The 19,947-nt window shown below is 41.9% G+C and overlaps 1 protein-coding gene across 3 annotated transcripts in view; it reads left to right on the forward strand.

Annotated features, from left to right (window-relative positions):
• Window positions 1-820: 820 nt before the first annotated feature.
• ACSL1 (acyl-CoA synthetase long chain family member 1) overlaps window positions 821-19,947 on the forward strand; it is a 36,425-nt gene continuing 17,298 nt past the window's right edge. The window contains exons 1-6 of one of the 3 annotated variants that reach the window (XM_090138876.1): window positions 863-962; window positions 1,824-1,932; window positions 10,253-10,480; window positions 15,814-15,928; window positions 16,315-16,379; window positions 17,635-17,736. In XM_090138876.1, the coding sequence (XP_089995002.1) occupies window positions 10,283-10,480; window positions 15,814-15,928; window positions 16,315-16,379; window positions 17,635-17,736 (480 nt within the window). In that variant the 5' untranslated portion in view covers window positions 863-962; window positions 1,824-1,932; window positions 10,253-10,282. Of the gene's footprint in view, window positions 963-1,339; window positions 1,452-1,823; window positions 1,933-10,252; window positions 10,481-15,813; window positions 15,929-16,314; window positions 16,380-17,634; window positions 17,737-19,947 lie in introns of those variants that run through there. The other 2 variants (XM_031607437.2, XM_031607438.2) reach the window with 2 other exon arrangements.

Consider the following 19,947-nt stretch of genomic DNA (forward strand, 5'->3'; position numbering starts at 1 on the left):
CAGTAGGCTTCTCCTTTCCTCACTAAGAAGTGAACGCAGGCCCCATCCTTCTGTCACACTTCCATCTCACAGGATTGTCTCCATCCTTCTGTACTCCAGTAAAAGCTGAAGCACCAGGAAACAGGGGTTGTCTTTACATGAAATAAAAAAAACCTTCAATACTTTACCAAATATTATGTATTTAAAGGAATGTGTATAGTCTTAACCTCCCTTCCCCTAAAATCACCCAGGTAACCCATTAAACACCGGAGGGTAAAAACCACGACAATAGAGCGTGTACAGAACAGTGGAACTTTGAGATTTGGGTTGATGATTTACCAATCAAGTGGGCTCACGAGGCACATGGTCAAATCAGGACAGCTCTCAGCAGTTGCTGAAATGACCCCACGTTCTAGTCAACAAGCGTCCAACCCACGGTCCCCTCACAAGCAGCATTTAGAGTTGCATAACGTGATTCTCGTGGTTGCCAGGAGCTCACTGTCCCTTTTGAATGCTTTCTTCACGAAACGCGCATCTTTTTAGCGCAACTGTACTGGATGAAGTGTCGTTTGCAGAGGTGTAAGGTACAAGGGATTTGCCAAGCATCAAGGGGCGCAGCCTGTAACGTGTACACTTTCCCTCTTCTTTGCTTATGCGTCCTCTGCAGCACGGCAGCACTCCCACCAGCCTTTCTGCACGGCTTGGGGCAGCGCAGCGCCGCTCTCAGCGCTGGGCAGAGCTGCAGGCTCGGGGCTGGGCAGGCCGTAAGGGCAGGCAGCGCCGGCCCGCGGGCCCCGGCCGGGAAGGAGGGAGGGAGGGAGGCGGTCCCGTCCCTAGCGCCCGCCGGGGGGCGGTGAGGGCGGTGAGGGCGGAGGGGCGGGCTCGCCACACGCACACGCCGCTCCCGCCGTGCTCCGCTTAAATAGGGCGGCGCCGGGGACGCCGCGCGCAGCTCTGCGCGTTGTTGCCGTCGTCGCCGGGAGGTGAGCGGGGCTCGGCGGTGCCGCCGGGGCGGGGGACGAGGAGCCGCGGGCCCGGCTGAGGGGCCGGCGGCCGTCGGGGCCGCGGGCTGCTCGGGCGGGTGGCCGCGGCGGGGCCTGCCGGGGCTCCGGCGCGGCTCCGCTCCGCTCCGTCCGCCTCGGGGCCGGGTCGGCGGGCTGTCAGCCGGTCGGGGGGTGCCGGTAGGGCTGCTCGGCGGCGGCGTGATCGCTGTCCCCGCGGAGGCAGCCTGGGAGCCGGCGCGGCGCGGGCCGGCAGGACGCGGCTTTCAGCCCGTGCCGGAGCGCCGTGCCCCGCGCTCAGCCCCCGGCCCGTCTCCAGGAGGCCGTGCTTGCAGGCGTGCTCTTGAAATAACGATTTTTTTTTTTTCCTTTCTAAACATTCGAGCGCGTGTGGCAGTGTGGCGTGAGGCAAACTGGCTTAAAATGGAAGGCTGAGTGACTTTGTCTTTGCAGGCCTCCTTTCCCTGTGAGGTAGGAATACAGCGCTACAGGGATTTAGCCGAGTTGAACGGTGCTTTTGTTCCGAGGTGTATACATTTCTTGTTCCTGTTGAACAGGACTGGCGACACTTGCAGCCTTCTGCATTTCTGAAGGGCACGTGTGTGAGCCGTCTGGGGTGTTAGCAAAGCATCTGGGGTGTTAGCAAAGCGTTTGTGGACCCAGCGACCCATCTGAGTGCTGCTCTCCATTGGGCTGGTGTCAGAGATAAGGTGGTCAGGGCTGTGAGAGAAAACGTGACATCGAAAGTAACTGCTGCTGGAGCCTCGTGCTGCTGTGCTTGTGTCCAGGCAAGAGTTAAACCATGTGGTGGTAGCGGCTTATTTTTACCACATTGCTTTACAGGGAACGGGGCTGTCTCCTCAGCTGGCCTGGGAGCATTTGTGTTCACCTCCGCACTTTGGAACGTGTCCTTGGACTTGAGACCTGAGGTTTTTCAGATCAAGAGATTCAGGTCTGATTTCTTGGATCAAGGAGCTTCAAGTACAAGAAGGCATTGAGCTTAGAGGAAAAAATCTCTTTTCTTTTATCAGCAGTATCAGTACTAATAATGCAGAGAACTAAATACAGAGTTCCTCATGGAATTATACTATTGCTGACTGATTCTTTGAGCCCCACCAATATTTAGCTTTTTTTGTATTGGAATAATAAAAGCAAAATACTAACTGATTGGGGTGGGCAGGGTCTAAAGCTTGTAGTTACAAGTAGCTTGTGTACTCAATTCAAGGACTTGAGCATGTGGCCTTAGCCTGTTCTGAGGGCTGCAGTGATTATACTGAATTCAAAAGGCAGCTTCTAAACTCGGTTGGTGCGTTTACAACTACAAACTGGCCAGCATGAGGTTGGAAGTAGGTCATTAGTTCTTGAAGCGAGCCCTTGAGTAGCCTTTTGCTTCAAGGTCAATCACAAGGTTGGTATCAGTGGACAAAAGCAGTGATTCAAATGGAAGGAAAGAAAGATTTTAAAAATAGTTATCTGGGTAAGTAACTCTCCTGTTTTTTTGAGTAAAGTCTCTGTAGCTGACTCTCCCACCTGATCACTCTACTGCAAATTAATTATGCATTGAATTTTTGGAAAAGATGAAGGTATGTTGTATATTTTCAGATCTGGGTGCATTAATTTCTAGTGAAGAGGCATGAACTTCTGTTTTCCCTCCAAGAAGATGTTTTAACTGATGTGAGCAATGGAACACAATAGTGTTTGTTTTGGTTTTTGTTTTGTACAGACATTTGTAATACAGATGAATGGGGATGGATAGGCTCAAGTAAGGTTGAAGGCATCAATTTTTCAAATACACAGCAGAAGGATACATTCTCTCTGGGAAACATAGTAAAGGGTGTACATAGTGAGATAAATTGGAGTTCTGGTAGTCTGATGTGAAGCTGGCAGCTCTGTTCTATTTCCCTACTGTGCTAAATTACAAGTGAAAATGCACAATTTCTTACACTTTGTATAAATGGTGGTAACACCTCAGAAATCCTCATAAATAGGAGGGGAGACGTTTTGACCACTGGAAAATGGCTTTGTGTGGGAGTTTACTATGATGCATGACTGAAGGAAGCAGTGCTGTATAGTACTGACCTTTGCAGGCGGCAGTCTGAACCCTGCTTGCAGACTGGGGGCTTGCATTTCTGCAGGTCCAGCCTGACTCCTGAAACAAGGATACATGAGAACACAAAGGCTGCTGCAGTCCCTTGCTGCCTTTTGAGTTAGGAGTTAATTACTGTGGAGTTAAAAATGTGATAGCAAGATATTAATTTCTGTTACATCTGATTATTAGTAGTACTGATGCTCTGTCCAACACTGAAAACAGTTCATATGGTTTTATAAAAATCTGGAGAGGGAAATAAGCTTTTTTTATTGTTGCTGGACTTTCTTAAAGCTTCCTGTGATAATGCAGGAAGCCCCGTGGTAAGAGGCTGCAGAAAAGAACTTCTGGCTTTTTATATGAATCACAGTTCTTAAAGCCAGACCTCTTAAGCTTTTTTTCAGCTTGATACTGCATGTACCTTGTTTTGACAGCTTGTCCTCTGCACTCAGGCTGCATTAATAGATGAGTGAAGTGGGGTTTTTTTTTTTTTTTTTTTGCAAAACCAAGGCTGACTTGCAGAAAGGAGTGCCTTATTATCCGGTATCAAGGGGCTGCTTGGCTTTTCATGACTTTCTTACGGTGCTAGCATTGGGAAGTCACTCTGAACAAACTGCTTCTAGTAAGTACTTACTGATATGCCTGGCCTCAGTGTTACCAGTTCTGTTTATTTTTAAACTTTCTTTGAATGTAAACATTATCTGGTGTGATGCAGCATGGCTTAAGTGTGCCTGATTCAGGTTGCTCTTTGCTATGGATGTCAGGTGACAGATGGGTGGATAAAAACCTTTCCTGCAAAGTCTCACGTGAGCACTTCAGGTGCACACAGGGCTTTCTCAATGGTAATGCTCCTGGGACAAGTAGCAGGAATAAGTTGGTGCAAGTGAGCTATTAATGCCCCCAGAAAGCTGCCAGTTCAGAGCAATTGCCTCTGCAGTGTGACTGTCACCTGAACTGTGTTTGGATTGAGATAAGTGAACACAGAGTGCTGTGATACACTTGCGAGCTTGAGCTTTAGGAATGCACATCTAACAGGGGGAGTAATTCAGGCATCAAAATATATTTATAAGCATCTTTTGTGATCACTGAAGGTGGGAAAATTGTAAGATTGCTCAGTGACCTGTTCTGAGCCTGTAAGTGCAGATCAAAAGAAACACTTAAGTTGGTCACTGTCTCAAGTTTTAGTAAAGTACTGATTTCCTTGAGACATGGTGATACTGAGTGCTGCTGATGCAAACTGTGCCAAAGACACTGAACCAGGTGACGGGAATCCACTTGGCTTCTGCACTTGAACTCTAGTGACCTTACTGCTGTGCACTCAGGTTTCCTGTTGGACGGCACTAAAGGGTGGGAATCCAGGTGTTGTTCCATTTTATTACAGGAGGACAGTAGCCAAATGCCTGAGGACAGGGCTGTAGCTTTACTCAGTGGGGGACAGAGCCTTCGCACATCAGTGTCACATGTAATGCTTCTAGGTTGCAGCAGGAGTCTTCATTGCTTCAGTTACAGCTTATTAAGTGAGCAGATCCTGCTGCACAGGGCTGAAATCCACTTGCAAGCTGCTTCCTTGCAGTCATCTGCCTTGTATCAAGCTGAGCCAGCAGTGCCAACCTAAAGCACTGTGAGATGCCTGGTGTTTGCTCTGAGACAGACCAGGGAATGTGGGCAGGTAAGAGGTTGTGAGTTGGGTGGTGGTGGGGGATGTGGGGTGTGAATATTAGGGACCTGCTGTTTTCTCTATGTGCAAGGAACGGGTACCTCACTAACTTCTTGGTTCTTTCCTCTTCACTGTTGCAGAAAAGCAAATCTGATAGCTAACTGCTTTAAATTGGGGGTTATAGCTCTGTAGTCTGGTTGGGTCATTGGTGTAATTCTGGGTAAGATGAGAGCTAGGTATTTTTAATTGGGGAAAGTGGGGAGGGAGAAGAAAGGTAGAATAGTTGGTGGAACCTCGCTACAGTTCAGTAATATTTGTCTTTGGGAAAGTCCTTTGTGGCTGAGGACAGAGTTGCATGTTAAGTCATATGATGAGATGCAGCACTGCAGGAGACCTCTTACTGTAGTATTTTTGTTAAAGGAGACTTCAACTGAAAAATTCCCTTCAGGTCTTAATTACCTATGCTCCTTTGCTGTGTCTTGAGGGTGCTTGTGGTTTCCCAGCTGGGTACAGCTGGACTCTGACACAGGTAGCTGGTAAGACCTTAGCCAACGTACTGCCTTGACTGCAGGGTGGGGAGAGAATCCTGGGAGCACTTTCAGGCAGTACTTAGAGTTCCATGCTTAAGATGTAATATTACAACTGTTCTTGCTTTCCCCAGCTGTGCTGCTTTCTTCTAGGAACTAGGAACTTCAAGACAAAAGCCAATCTAGTTGAGAGCTGTCATCAGTACTAATCTATGAAAGGCCTTCTTGCTAGACTATCTCCTGGTGTGACTGCACCACCAGCTGAGTCTGTGGCCAGCTTGGTCTCTGACCAACAAGGTTGTAGGAACATGCATCTGGGGCCAATGGAACCAAATCAAATTTAAGATGATTACAGATTGCACTGTGAGATTAAAATTATGCATCTATTCAGATGAGCGGATTTCTTTTGTTGGTTGCCAAAGCTATTTGTTGCACCCTCTTGTACTCTGTAAAGAAGTTAGAACGTGATTCAACACTTGATCTCCTGAAGGATGTGTGGTGAAGAACTTCAGTGCTACAGATATATTGGGATCTCTGTGGTGTAACCTTTAGCAATTAAAAAAACAAAAAAAAAAAAACAAAAAAAAACCAAAAAAAAAAACCAAAGCAAGATAATATGCAGTAGCTTTGAGGCTAACTCAAAGATAAGTGGGAGGCTAATCACCTATTTGAGCATTTCATAGTGAAAATATCTTAGGGCCATACTGATAATGGTAAGAAATTACAAATTACTGGAGTACTTCTCCTGTGAAGAAAGGGAGCTGGGCTTGTTTAGCTTGGAGAAGAGAAGGCTCTGGGGAAACCTCATTGTGGCCTTGAAGGGAGTGTATAAGCAGGAGGGGGAACAACTGCTTACATGGATTGATAGTGATAAGACAAGGGGGAAAGGTTTTAAACTGAGAGATTTAAGTTTGATATTAGGAGGAAGTTTTTCACACAGAGGGCAGTGACACACAGGTTTCCCAAGGAGGTTGTGGATGCCCCATCCCTGGAGGCCTGCAAGGCCAGGCTGGATATGGCTCTGAGCAGCCTGGTTTAGTGGCTGGCAACCCTGCCCCCAGCAGAGGGCTGAAACTAGATGATCTTTGAGGTCCTTTTTAACCCGGGCCATTCTATGATTAAGCTGCCTTTCTGTCTGCAAGGGGCTCTAAAAATAGTGTGGCTGCTCCTTCTCTACTGTGTGAAAAGCTTGCCTTTGTCACAGGCCAGCCCAGTGCTGGTGTGCTCTCAGTGTTAGGGTAGAGGGGAGGAGGCCATTGGCTCTTGGGGTTGTTTTCTTGTCACTAAAGAAGCTGACGGCTGCTCTCCTGTTCTTCCGTTGCACTCGAACGATGTCTGGCTATGGGTGGACAATAGGCAGGCTGCTGCCCTCTGTAAATAGCCCATTGTGTGCCGTGAGTAGGAGCAGCAAAGAACGGCCGAGAGCTGCCAACTTGGGTTGTTGCCTTGAGATACTGGCTCCACTGTAAAGAATGGGCCTGGGGTGCTGTGGGCTGTGCATATGCACAGAGAGCTCGCTTTGTCTGAGCTGTGCAGAACTCCAGCTGAATCATAGGATCTGTTTGGAAGGATGCTTTCAGGGCTGTGTTTGGGGAACTGCTATTGCTGGAGGGGACAGGTAATTACCTGGTTAATCCTCCCTGTTATTAAAACCACTTTCATGTATCTAGTATTGTCTCCTAACTAAAACCAAACCAGCCAAGCTCCACTGGTTGCATCAAGGAAAAAGTGTTTATGAGCTGCTTGAATGTTGTCCCTTCTATTCCATGTTTTCTGCTGCATGCAGCAACTTGAGGATCATGGGCTGGTACTTCTCATCCTGGCTTTACTTCCTTTGTCACACTTCCAGCTGTGACACAGTCACTATGGACTGTCTTCCATCAGGGTCTGGTTTCACAGTCTGTTATCTGTAGTCCAGACCCTATCTGGATAAGAAGCAAATGCAGTATTTGCTTTTGTAGGAAAGAATGCTGTTTGTCAATATATCTTGTTGGCCTTGTATACACAACTCTGCCTCCGTGTTAGGTATGCCACTGCCAAGAAGTTCAGAGTGCTTTTCTCCAAGTGGATGACCCATGCTTATTTTGCAGCTGAAGTTAATAGCTTACTGTTCATTCTATTAGTCTTTGAATAGTTGAGGTGAAACGTGGAAGGAAAGCTTGAAGTTCAGAAATATGGAGATGCATATGTGGCAATTAGGAGTGCCCAGCCATGGGTGTGCTGCATAATTGGAAGAGTGTCTTGCACATTAGTGCTGAAAAGTAAAAATAACAGAGTGGATTGTATAAAGAGTAGTTACTAGCCTCTTTTGTCTTGAATAATCAAACATAGCTGGGTCCTTTCTTTTCAAAAAAGGCCAGATCATAGCTCCACTGAAAATACACTTGTATCTAGATATCTTGTATCTTGTATCTAGATATAATGACTTTAAACTGCTGCTTCTGGTCATGGGGAAGGCCTCAATGTTGGATGCAATTGGGACATGAGCCCAGTAATTACAAAGAAGGGCACTGTAACCTGATGTCTTTTTTGAGGGGTGTATTCAGTTGCATCTGTTTGGAGTGTATTCTCCCTCTTGCATTTGACTTTGCATTAAATATAGAAAACAAGAGTTGGTATAACCTAACAGGTAGCGTTAAAGCTAGGAATTGCTTAGTCTGGCTGAAAACTTCCTGATCTTGTCTTTTTGTGCTGATGAAGCAGGAGGTATAATAAAGAGTTTCCTTCGAGATGATGTATTTTACTGCTTATGTTCATGTAACTGGGGTTCTGATACAGCTGCTCAAGAATATTGCATGTTGTAAATTGCTCTATGAAAAACTGATCATGGAAATTGAAAGTAGTGATGCTTTTTCTTTAGTCCTAACTCATGCCAGTTTCTTGGCTGCATTGGGACTTCTATGTGAATGAAATGAGCATGTTCACTTCTATTCTTGGAAGCTATAATGACGCAACAGCCTTTGGAAAGAATAATTCTCAGACTATGCTGCATCCTTGAATTATGTAATATGTATGCAGGACATACAGGGGAAGCAAGCATCAGTTTTTAAGACAGAGGTGTTTGTAGTGAGGCTTGAGAAGGAAAGAATGAAGCTTGCTCTTAGCCCTTCCATTATAGCCCTCTTTCTTTTTGATTTGATAGCATGATGTCTAATAGGATATCTAATACTAACTTACAGGCTAAGCCTTCCATGTTGGAAAGCCTTTATTCTTATTTTTCATCTGTGTATATTTCATGCTTCAGAGAGAGGTTCTGTCCCTGTGATGCAAATGTTTGAGCGTGATCTCGTGCATAAAAAGCTGTGGTGCAATAATCCTAATTACTGAGTTAGTAATTGATTACTTTCTCAATGCTAAGGGAAGATGGAGAGATTTTTTTCAATATACTGTTCTTCTTTACCTTCCATTACTACTGCTTGCTGTGTTGCAGTGGGCTGTATCCAAAGGCTGTGTGTCACAGTGCAGATAATGGAAAGATAACTTCTGTAGTGGTGCTGTGCATCATGCCTCATAGTGCAGTCAGAGACAAAGTGAGGAGGACAGAAGGGCAGTGACTGCTGGCCTGGGAGCGCTGGGGTTTGGGACCTGCCCAGAGATGGCATCGATCCCATCTTAATATTGCTCCTATCCATGACCTGATTTCAAAGTTTCCTGCTAATGTTGTGAAACTGTGAGCCCTTTGAACTGTTTTATGGCTTCTTTTTTGCTGCCTGTGGCAAATCTGAGTCCAAATACTGGTTAGCTTTTATGGACAAGATCACTCCTCTGCTGCCTAGTTGAGTAACTGACAGCAATGAAAACTTCAATAGTAGATTATAAATTTGAGATTTTTTTCCATAGAAATGAGAAATCTTGACCTGGTATAGTTGGTTAGAAAAAGGAATATGCATTTAATTCTGGCCTCCTGCACTGTCGCCCTGCAGCAATGTATTGTTTCACAGCACTCCTGAACTATTCAAGCACATCTGATGTTCTGTGGGCTCTTTGCTCAGCCAAAATGAACCAAACAAAAGCATCTCTCTTCTTGAAGAAGCAGGTTGGATACAGGACAAGGCAACTCTGCTGTCTGCGCTGTCCTGGTGTAGCAGGTGATGGCTGCCACTGGTGTGGGTTGTCGTCTGCCCGCTGCTCACCTCTAACCTAGTGGGCAGGAGCTGGTGGTGGCATGTGACAGACGTCCCTGGGGACCTTGGCTATTGGAGGAGGGCACCAGCTGAGCTGGCAGCAGTGCTTTTTTCCATTGCTGGTTCTTGCTGTGGAATATCCATGTCAGGCACGGGCTGGGAGTTGCTTCTCCTCAGCTCTCTGTATGGACGTGACGAGTAAAACGTGCTTCCTGTGCTTGCTGCTGCTGCTGCTTGCATGTGGCTTTGTTCAGTTTTGTGGCCAACGATAAACTGCTGGTGTGATACTGAGAGAAATGGGAAGCTGGCCAGCACAGTGCAGCCATAGGGAGATGCCTTCCATGAGCTCTTTAGCAGAGCTTTCTGTGTGTGACCAAAGGGAGATTACAAAAGGAGAGGTTATTTGACAGAACTTCAGAGGTAAGGGATCCTTCTCCTGCTATTGCAGGGTTAGGGTGCTCTCTGTTGGTTGGTGCAGGAAAGCTAGCAGCCCTGCCTCCCTCCCTGGAGTCCTGTTTGACACTTGCTCTAAAAGCAGCCTTGTAGTACAGCTACTCAACCAGTAAATATTTACCATTTGTGAAATGCTGCCCTTCCAAAAAAAAAAAAAAAAAAAAAAGCAAATGGTTTGTTAACATGTGGTGTCTTTTAAATGATCTTAAAACTCAAATTGCTTCCTGCCAGCCTCACCTGATTTTTCTGAACCAAAAATTGCTTGTTTACATAACTCTATTATGGAATTCTAAAGATATTGTCTGCTTAGTGGCAGATAAAATCATTTTGATAGGGAGAACCTAGTAGGACTAAGCATATGTTGCTCTACTACAGCAGTGTATCAGAACAACTTCAAATCTGTGCAACTTTTCTCGTGTCAACAGGTTCCAGCATTGGGACAACTACACTGAGCTATGATGCAAGCACACGACTTGTTTAGGCATATGCGGATTCCTGAACTTGTGGATGTGAGGCAGTATGTGCGCACCCTTCCGACAAATACCCTGGTGGGTTTTGGTGCTTTTGCAGCCCTCACAACCTACTGGTACGCAACAAGACCAAAAGCACTGAAGCCACCGTGTGACTTAGCAATGCAGTCTGTGGAAGTAAAGGTAAGTGTCATCTGATGTAGGAGAAACTCATGAATGTTAAAATTGACACGGTGTTGCTCTCAACTGTGTGTTTAGGTGATGACCTATTAAATGTTGGGGTCAGATTATGTATGCTGGGATATACTCACTGGACTAATACTCTTCTGTTACAATATTTAGCTTATAGTAGCTGACAGATGAGACTTCATATTAGGTTACAAGCATCAAGAGGTTACTAACTGTCCTGAAATGATCTGTGGAAAGATATGAGTCCTGCCAAGATGTCCCAGCCACAGAGTAAGCTGAAATTAAAGCAATCATGTAATAATCTCTAGATACATTAGTTCAGCTTTGTATTCTGATTTCAGAGGAACAGTGTTGCAGTTAAGTGTGGTTAGTGTTGAAATCTGATATTGAAACAGCCTGACCCTTGGTCAGAAGCCCATGTAGACAATTGATTCTGTGGTTAGTTTTGTGAGCAGCAGTTGTATCAATTTCCCTGTGTGGTTTTTCCTTTTTTGAAGGGAGGAGATAGCATTGGATGGTTGAGATCTTCAAGTGAGATGCTTACTTTATGTAGGAATACAAGGATGACAGGTTGTTTGTTTGCATTTCTTGCATTCTTCAGAAACACCAGCTGTGGATTTTTCTTATACATGCTTGCAACCAAGGTGTCCCATTACAGCAGATTCTGTGTCAAAGGTAGTTTACATGATTTCTTCTTAAGCTTAAGAGTAGCTGTGACTGTAAACTGATGTAAACAAATATGGCAGCAGTTTAAATTTTATGCATGTAAGCTTTCATGGGTTTTAGCAAAACAGACTCCTGTTGTAGCCTCAAAATAGGCATTTCTTTCTCTGTAGTGTTTGATACTGGAATTTAAGAATGAAACATTAGCTGGTCCCTCTCTCCAGAAGCTTATTTAGTAGCTGTTTATTTCTTAGCCTTTTTTTCCATATGGTATACTGGTAAGCTAATGCACAGCTCTTGTCACTATAGTGAAAGCATAGTAAGTAGTGATCTGCTATTAGAATTGCACAAAGGGGAGGCAAAAACATGATCTGATGAGATAGCTACAAAAATCTCTTTGAGGAGCACATGTGTATAAGGATCCAGGAACTAGGAAGAGTCATCAGAAATGAGTTCTAATCTGGATAGCAGTCATTTAGACATTATGTTGGAATAGTCTTATGGAACAGTGTGTTTCAGTGGCTGCAGTAAACTAGTAGTGAAAGCTTTCCAGCTATAGAATGCCTTACTCAGTGGAGATTGTATTGGTAGCAGATTGGGAGCTTAGCATTGGAAGACAGTGGAACAGTGACTCTAAACTGACTTTAAAACTAGTGACAAATACTTATGCTTGAGACTAGCCAGCAGGTGCAGCTCACTACCTCTACCTCTTCAAGCTAAATTGCTCATCGTTGCGAAATTCTATAATAAAAATTGTTGTTCTTTACTATGTGACCTCATGAAAACAATTAATTCACAATTATCCATATTGTGCTAATTAACATCTGCCCTCTGATCAGAGTAAGGTAGGTTGAGCAGCATTACTTCCTACTGCCATTTCAAAAAAAGAATGCATCAATAAAAAGACTCATGAGCATGAAATGGAAAGCAGCTGAAGGTGTTAGCATGTTTTGGGGATAAAGAGCTCAAACTTTAATATGCTAACATAACTAAAATCTCTCTTGTTTAGTTTGACAGTTTGGATAGAACCCTTTACAATATAATGCTGTATACTGTACCAAACTAGTCATATAAGAATGTATTTTTATGTGAGTTTAGCTCACATAAAAATTAGTTGTGTTATAAATACTGAATGTAATGCAGGGCTTAGGATTCACTTTCTCACTTTGTTTGAAATTTCACTCAGTACATCTATAAGAGAATAGAGTACATGAAGATGCATATTTTTTTTTTCCTGTGGAAGTGACAATACAAAACACTGCTTTCAAAATATGCCTTAATACTGTGTTGCTTAAGCAGAAAATGTGCTGAAAGATCTGCAGAGTCAGCTATGTGCTTCAAAAAAATGGGGCAGGACACTATTCTATTTCTTTAATATCAAATCTACCTGTTCATTACTGGTTAAAATTTTTGAATTATAAATATACTTTTTAATTCTTATGTGTACATTATTTTCCTGGTTTCTAATGAGGTTAAGTGAAGTCAGTGACTGGTAATAGTGTTTCTATATGTTCTGATGGTAAAACTTTTCCCTCCCCTAAGAAGTTAAAAACATCCTATTTATTGCTGTTCCAGGTCACTTCAGCCTCTGAAAAGCTTTGATTTAGTAGGTCAGCATGCAGTAACCTATTCTAATTGACCCTGAGCCAGCACAGTGGTTGTATGCCGAGTGGAATGAGTACAGAGTTACTGAAAGTATCTGCTTTCTTCTTGACTGATGTCCATTAAAATACATGGAGTGCAGCCTTTGAAGTATACTTGCTACAATTCCATTTCATTGTCATAAAACCTGCTTTCAAAGCTCCCAACTTGATCTTTTTTCAGGAGAACCTCTTCAGAGATATAAGTGAAAGTTCCTCTGAATCCACTTGAATCTGTCATCTGTAGGAGGGAAGGCAAGATTAATTAAGAGTGGTTATAAGCAACTATTATCAGACTGTATTGCTGAAACTCAGGCTGAATTGTGCAGTATATTAAGAATCTCAGTGCTATAATGATGCTAGCAATGAAGCCTTAGTGTTTGTGACCTCAGTATCACTTACCAGTATACTTTTCCTCAGGAAAATGAGAAGTGGGCCTCATGCTCTGGGACATGGTTGATACAACAGTATGTTTTGGCAGTAATGCTCATCCTGAGTGGTCTGTATCAACAAGAAGAAATCTTGTCTTAAAAGAGCTTTCCTAACTGTGTCTGTGAATATCTGTTCAAGAAAGATATGCCTCTGTTATAGAATAAACCTGTTTACTTCAGATGCACCTTTTTCAAACCTATTCCAAGGTATAACTCTCAGCGTGCGCAACTTAATGCATAATGGGTCACTTTTTGTGACAACCTGAAATGTTGCCTTAGCAAGTAACCCAAGGCTGTTCTCAGCATTAGTGAAAACTTGGTTTTTTTGGGCTCCTTAAGAACACTTTAAAATTGAGAACCTTTTTCAGCAGTTCTCTCTGTGCTAGGTGCATCTGTTAGGTATTAGATCAGCCAAACATTCCATTGAGGCCTGGATATGGAATATATATATATTTTTTTTTTTAGGACCTGTGCTCAGGCAGGAAAAAAGAAAAGCTTGCTGTGAACAAACCCTTGCCTAATAGTTGCACAAATATTCTGGATAAGGACCTCTAAACCAAAACTAGGCCAATGCTATAATACTGCTTAATAACTGACTTCAAGCTGGCAGCATGAGGTGTATTCTAAAGTATCTTCAAAAATGCAGTGAAATACACCTTTATGTATTGAAGAATATCATTAAACTCAACGTTTTATTGTCTCACAAGAAACTGTATTCTTGGGTGGAAACTGGATTTCCAACAACCCTAGAATTAATTTCACTTTGTTTTGGGAGGAGGAATCAAGTAAGCAGGACCTTATGTTGGTTGTGCTTCCCTTTTTTTGGTAACACTTGGAACTGATGGTTCATTTCAATAGTAGTCTGTTATAATTTCTAATGTTCCTTTTTAAAATAACAGTGCAGTCAGTCCTGAATCTAAGCATTGTGCTGTTTGATAAAGGCCCTGTGAATACTGCTTTTGTAGTTCTAAGTAATAGGATGTATGAGCTAAACAGTACTACCTCTGATTAGAAGAAAACACTTCTTGTCTGTTGCTGAAGAATGGCTTAGGGTGTGGTATTTTTGCCTGATGTGTGAATTGTAGAGCCTCAGATGTGATGCCAATACATCACACCATTGATGCAGTGACATCTACAGTGAGACTGTGATTATGAACTTTGTGGCATGATCTTCCTCTGGCTAACACAAGGGGTGGTGAAACTGGGAAACATAGAAGCTGACCTGGGTTATCCGTGGTCTGTTTAAGAAGTGAAATAAAACAAGCAGTCATGCTTTTTTTTTTCTGGACAGAGATGTGTTTAAGCGATCGGTTTATTTCCTACAGAGCAGGCACTGCTGTGAGGGCAAGTGTGCCGTTGAATTTCTGATGTATGAGTGTTTAGAGGTAAGCCAGTCATTAATTTGTTCTGGGCCACATTCAGTGTATGTTTCTGCTTACAGTCTAAGGAGTGGCAAGAACTGCATTACACATAGCTTTTCTAAAACAAGTTAGACTTGTTTTTGTGTTTAAAATGTTTTTGTCTCTGGTGCACTGCTACTATGCTAGCTCCTTTCCAGGTGTGTGTGATACGACACACAAACCTATGTCCCTGCAGATGAAGCATGTCTTTCTAGTTTATATGTAATTATGCTCTCTGTCTTGGTACTTTGAAAACAAAAAATAAATCTTTAGCCTAGGAAGTATCAATGACTGCACATGACTAGGCTTTCGACATCATCCATGATATCACAACAAAGCATAGATTTAGGTAGTCCAAGACCTCTTAACTCCTGACTCTTTCACAGCAACCACTTTTAAAGAGGATTTTTAGTGATGTTTACTTGAAACTGTTTAACCAGCTGTACTCCCTGTTAAGAATCTGCTTGTGTCTGTAATTTGAGTGGGTCTGCTTAGTACTTGCATAACTGCATTTTGTGCAACTTCATTTGGTATAAAATGAGGTTATTTAATCTGCCACCATAAAATGGACTATGTTGAAATTATTCAGTTCTTTTAGGCTACAATTGACAGTATATGCAAGTGCTCATCTGCTGAAAAATGGTGATATTAGGTCAGGAAACAACTTATTCTGGACTCGGTTTTTATCTGGTAGGAAGTATTTTACTTATGAGACCACTTGTTTTGAAGTCATGCTGATCATGCCTAAAATATTTAGATTTTGAAAGCTCAATTGGAGCATGGTTGGTTTCTAATAGTAAATGGAAAATTACTAGTTGGAGATTAGGATCTCAGTGGTAACATAGCTAGAATGGTACAATTGAGATTGGAGTAAAATATCCCTAAAGAAGAGTCTTGTCAAGAGTGAGCAGTGTCAAAAGCCATTTTGTGGTACTTAAACTTGTTCTGTGCTGTCTTATGTAGATGAAGATAAATTTTTGTCTGACACATTTGTGGTAACGTAGGGAGAAATCTGACGTATCTCAGTGATGCCCAGGGAAGCCTTGTAGATCTCTCCCTTGTGGTGAAGTTCTCTTGAAGAGTTCACTAGGTCTCAAACAAAACTTTTAAAACTGATGAGAAGTTTCTATTTCCTTCAGAATGTTGTGCTCATCCATGATGGAGAGTTTAACTTTCCTCATTGGTTTTCATAGGGTGAAGAGAATGCTCGAAGGTCCTCTCTCCTCAACAGTGATGAGTTGATAACTTGCTACTATGATGATGTAAGGACAGTCTATGATATCTTCCAAAGGGGGCTACATGTGTCCAGTAAGTTGAATTTAAAATGCATTTTATCAGTGATGATAAGAGTTAAAGGTCCAAGCTCTTGAAATGCAGTTGAGATTGGAGATGGGAGGGTGATGTCTACCAGCAGTAAGATAAATACATTGAGTGTGAGCTATCTAGAAGGCAAATCCAATTATGACCCCTTCTGAAAAATAGGGTTGCGTGAATAAAGCTTTGTTACCAATGTATCCTTCTCTGGCTTCCTTCCCTTGTTTTCAATCTCCAAAAATAAAAAAAAAAATGCTGTCTTCAGAAGGTATCTGCAAAGAATTCACAGGATGTCTGCTTAATGCTGGTGAATGTGTAATTAGTCTAGTGTCAAGACAGGCAGGGATTGTATTTTGTTTAACTTTAATTATTGTTTTTAGATAATGGTCCATGTCTAGGTGTTAGAAAACCAAACCAGCCATATGAATGGATCTCCTATAAAGAGGTAAGTAGTCTTTCTCCCTTAGTTCTAGAACTGCTTTTGCTTGCTGGGACTATTGGTGCAACATCCAGTTGCAATATAAAGCCTTAATTATTTATGGGTGTTCTTAAATTGGTATCAAAACATTGTGGAAAGATTTTTAGTTCCTAATAGAGTATCTTAAAAGAATAGCCTCAAAAATAAATATGAGGGGAAGAACACCACTTCTTGCACTTAGTTTATTCAGTGTATTCCTGAATGTTTTTGTCTTATCTTTGTAGCTTAGTGTCTTGCTGCTGAACTGCTTAGAATTTGGATGCTGCCTCTGAAGGGTTGTGGCTTTAAAATGGTATTCAGGGATGCAGTCTGGTACTAGTTTTACAGTAGAAAGAGCCCTACCTACAAATATTACCTGTGCTTCCTGGCTGCCTGTCTCTGTAGTGCTGAAGGACACATAGAGTGCTAATAAATGTACATCTACCTATAAGCACTCTACTACTTTGTCATCACTAAAAATGTCTTTAAAAATATCTTCATACTAAACTTTAACAGCTCTGCACTTCCAGGCTGTTTCTGACTTAGTAAGCTGATGTCTTTAAAATTTCCATAAGCTTTACATAGTGCATACTACTAGGGTCACTTGAAGACCTTTAGTAGATAGCAGAGGTGACTTCCCAAGGTGATTTTGCTGGGCATCTGTTTGGAACAACTTCATCAGCAAAGCATTTCTGGTTGAGGCAAATGACTAATTTGGATTCAGGTAATATGCTGTGTGGGAAGAGAAATTAGGAAACTGCCTTCTCAAAAGCTTTGTTTATAGAATTAACTGGATTTTGCCTTTTTTCTCCCTTCTTGAAGGGTGAAATGATGTTCTTGTAGGCAATTGAGTTGTGTTTTTCTGAAGAACGAAGCAGGAAGATAGCTTGTTTAGTGTTGTTGCAGAGCAGCTTATAAAGCTGAATTATTGCATTTCTAGCCTTTCCTGCATATGTGAGTGTGAAATCAAAACTTGTTACTTAACAAATGAAGTCCAACTGGATTAAGCATCTCTTCTGCTGCATATTGGATGTAAATGTAGTGTCTATGTTCAGTTCATATTAATGTTACTTCAGTCTTTAGTTTCTTTAAAATTAGGGAACTTCCAAAATACTCTAGAAAGCCACTGTCTACTTCATGTCAGTTACTATCCATCTTGTAAGACTTAAGGGGAAAAAAGTTTATGGGTATTGTTGGAGCTTGTCTCAACTTTTCATTTGGCTTCTCTTTATTTTCCCCCCAGGTTTCAGATAGAGCAGAGTATGTGGGCTCTGCATTACTTCACCGAGGCTTCAAACCATCTCACAGCCAGTACATAGGTGTCTTTGCACAAAACAGACCTGAGGTAATTGACAGTGTTTTTATTAGTGATCTAGCTATTATTTGAAATGGCCCACCCTTTTAAGTCTATTAATTATTGGCAGTGTACTAAGCTTCTGTACTAAGAGTGCTCTTGGAGTTGGGGCTGAAGGTGAGCCATTGTAGATCCATGAGTCATAGATGTAGCATCTTTAACTAAGTACTGAAATGGATAACTGACACAATTGTTAACATCTTATATTTTATGGTCTTGGAGCTGTATGCAGAAGATTAGAAATCATTAGGGAATCCAAATGAACTTAACTCTCTAATTCTCCTGTCAGTTGATAGAGAAGATGTTTAAAAGGAAGTTAATACTGTACTTATTTGATTTAATGTTTATCACATTTTTTTCTCAAAATGGCATTGGAGTACTAAGTAACTGAAAGAGGTTGGAAGTCACAAGGTGTTTAGTCCTTTAACGATGAAGTGTTTGCACAAAGTTTTGTCATCTTCATCTTTGTTTTCTGTGGAAGAGGCCCTGGACATCAAGATTTTGAATTAGAAAACTAAGAAAGGCAAAAATAGAGAATTCTTTAAAACTCAAGGGGACAGACTAGAAGTAGTGCAATTAAAGATGATTTAGCAAAGCCAAATCTCACAAGCCTGAGACAACTAAGGGGATGTTTAGATAGATACTAATAAATCAATCGTAGTAATTCTGGCAGTGATTCTAGATTGCTGTTATTAGAAATAGTATGAACTGGTACATGTTTGTTTATTCTTACAACTTATTCATTAAACTGATAACACTGTATTTCTGTAACCTATGTTTGTGATTAATAGTGTCAGCTGGTACTTGCTGTGGTAGGCTACTTAAGCCAAACCTGTATCAAGACAAGAGGATGGTTGATAAACTTTGTCTAAAACATATTGACTCTTTCCAATGAATACCAGCAACTGGATTAAGTTACTTAGGGCCACCTATAATGTTGCCATTCAAACAGTTATACAACACTTCAGACCTCTTCTGATTTTTTTTTTTCAGTTTGTCACTAAGCTATCCTTTCTGGCACTTACAAACAAACCCCCCCAGAACAAAAGTGCCAAAAACCATTATGACAGGTGATGTTGGACCTTCCTCTCAACTCACACTACAAAAAAAACCAAACCTGTAGCCTTATATAGACAGATGCCTTTTTCTGGATCTTAAATCTGGTACTTTGCTTGCATTTTCCTGCTGGAATACTGGTTCTAATTGCTACGGGTTTTCCTCAGTAATAAACAAACAACTGGGTTGTCTCCAACTAGGAATCTTATAGCTTATAGCATTAAGTGGAAGTTTTCCTTTTAGGAAGAAAGTGCAGAGGAGAAAGCCAGATATTAGTGTCACACTAGATGTTTGGGTGTAAAGAGAATCTGTCTCTCTTTCACCACTGCTACTTCTGACCTGAAAGATAAGTTCTCTGGTTGTTTGGTCAGTGGATTTTCTGAATGAGGTCATGATGGTGTGGTCTGCTTAAATGTCACAAAAGCCAAATGTACTTGAGTTGCATTGCTCTGGCAGACATTGAGTTGGATCAGAAGTGAGCTGGAAAGAATTGTTTAAACCAACAGTTTTAAAACTGGGACTTTCCCTGCTGAAAACTACTGAACAAGTGTTGTGACATTCCAAATAGAGTCAGTAGTCCAGGTTACATAAAGATTTTTGTCAATGATTCATACTTTTCAGTTCCAGGAACGATTGCTGGGAAAATCCCCTAGAGGTGGGGAGCTGAAATCCCAGCATGCCACCTCCTGAAATATCACTAGAAAAATAAACCTGGATTATTAAAATCTACTTTCATTTTGAGTAACTGGACAACAGAATCTTTTCTGCAAGCAAGGAAATAGTGTTACAGATTGAGAAGACAGCACAGTGAAATGTGCAGTTTCCCTTAAGAGAAGATCACATCCCTATCAGGAAAGAAATTGAAACTTCTAGCCTGTTGTCTCTATTCTGTACTATCTGCTTGGGGTTTGAGAGAGCTTAAGTGTTGAGGTTTAATAGTTCTATTTAAATATGGTTTTAACTACAGGAGCTAAAAAGGAAGAAAAATGTAATGGTGGTCAAGAAAATAGGATGTTGGTTGTCTTGATGGTCACAGTATGCACAAATGTTTGGAGGCTATAATGGGAAGCTTTAACTGTGTATGGCTTCTGAAGTCTGTTACTGTAGTAGACATATCTACAGCAAAAGAATTAAAGTTCAAACTGC

This window comes from Phasianus colchicus, chromosome 4 (assembly GCF_987193195.1).
Source record: "Phasianus colchicus chromosome 4, bPhaCol1.hap1.1, whole genome shotgun sequence".
Lineage (NCBI taxonomy): Eukaryota > Metazoa > Chordata > Aves > Galliformes > Phasianidae > Phasianus > Phasianus colchicus.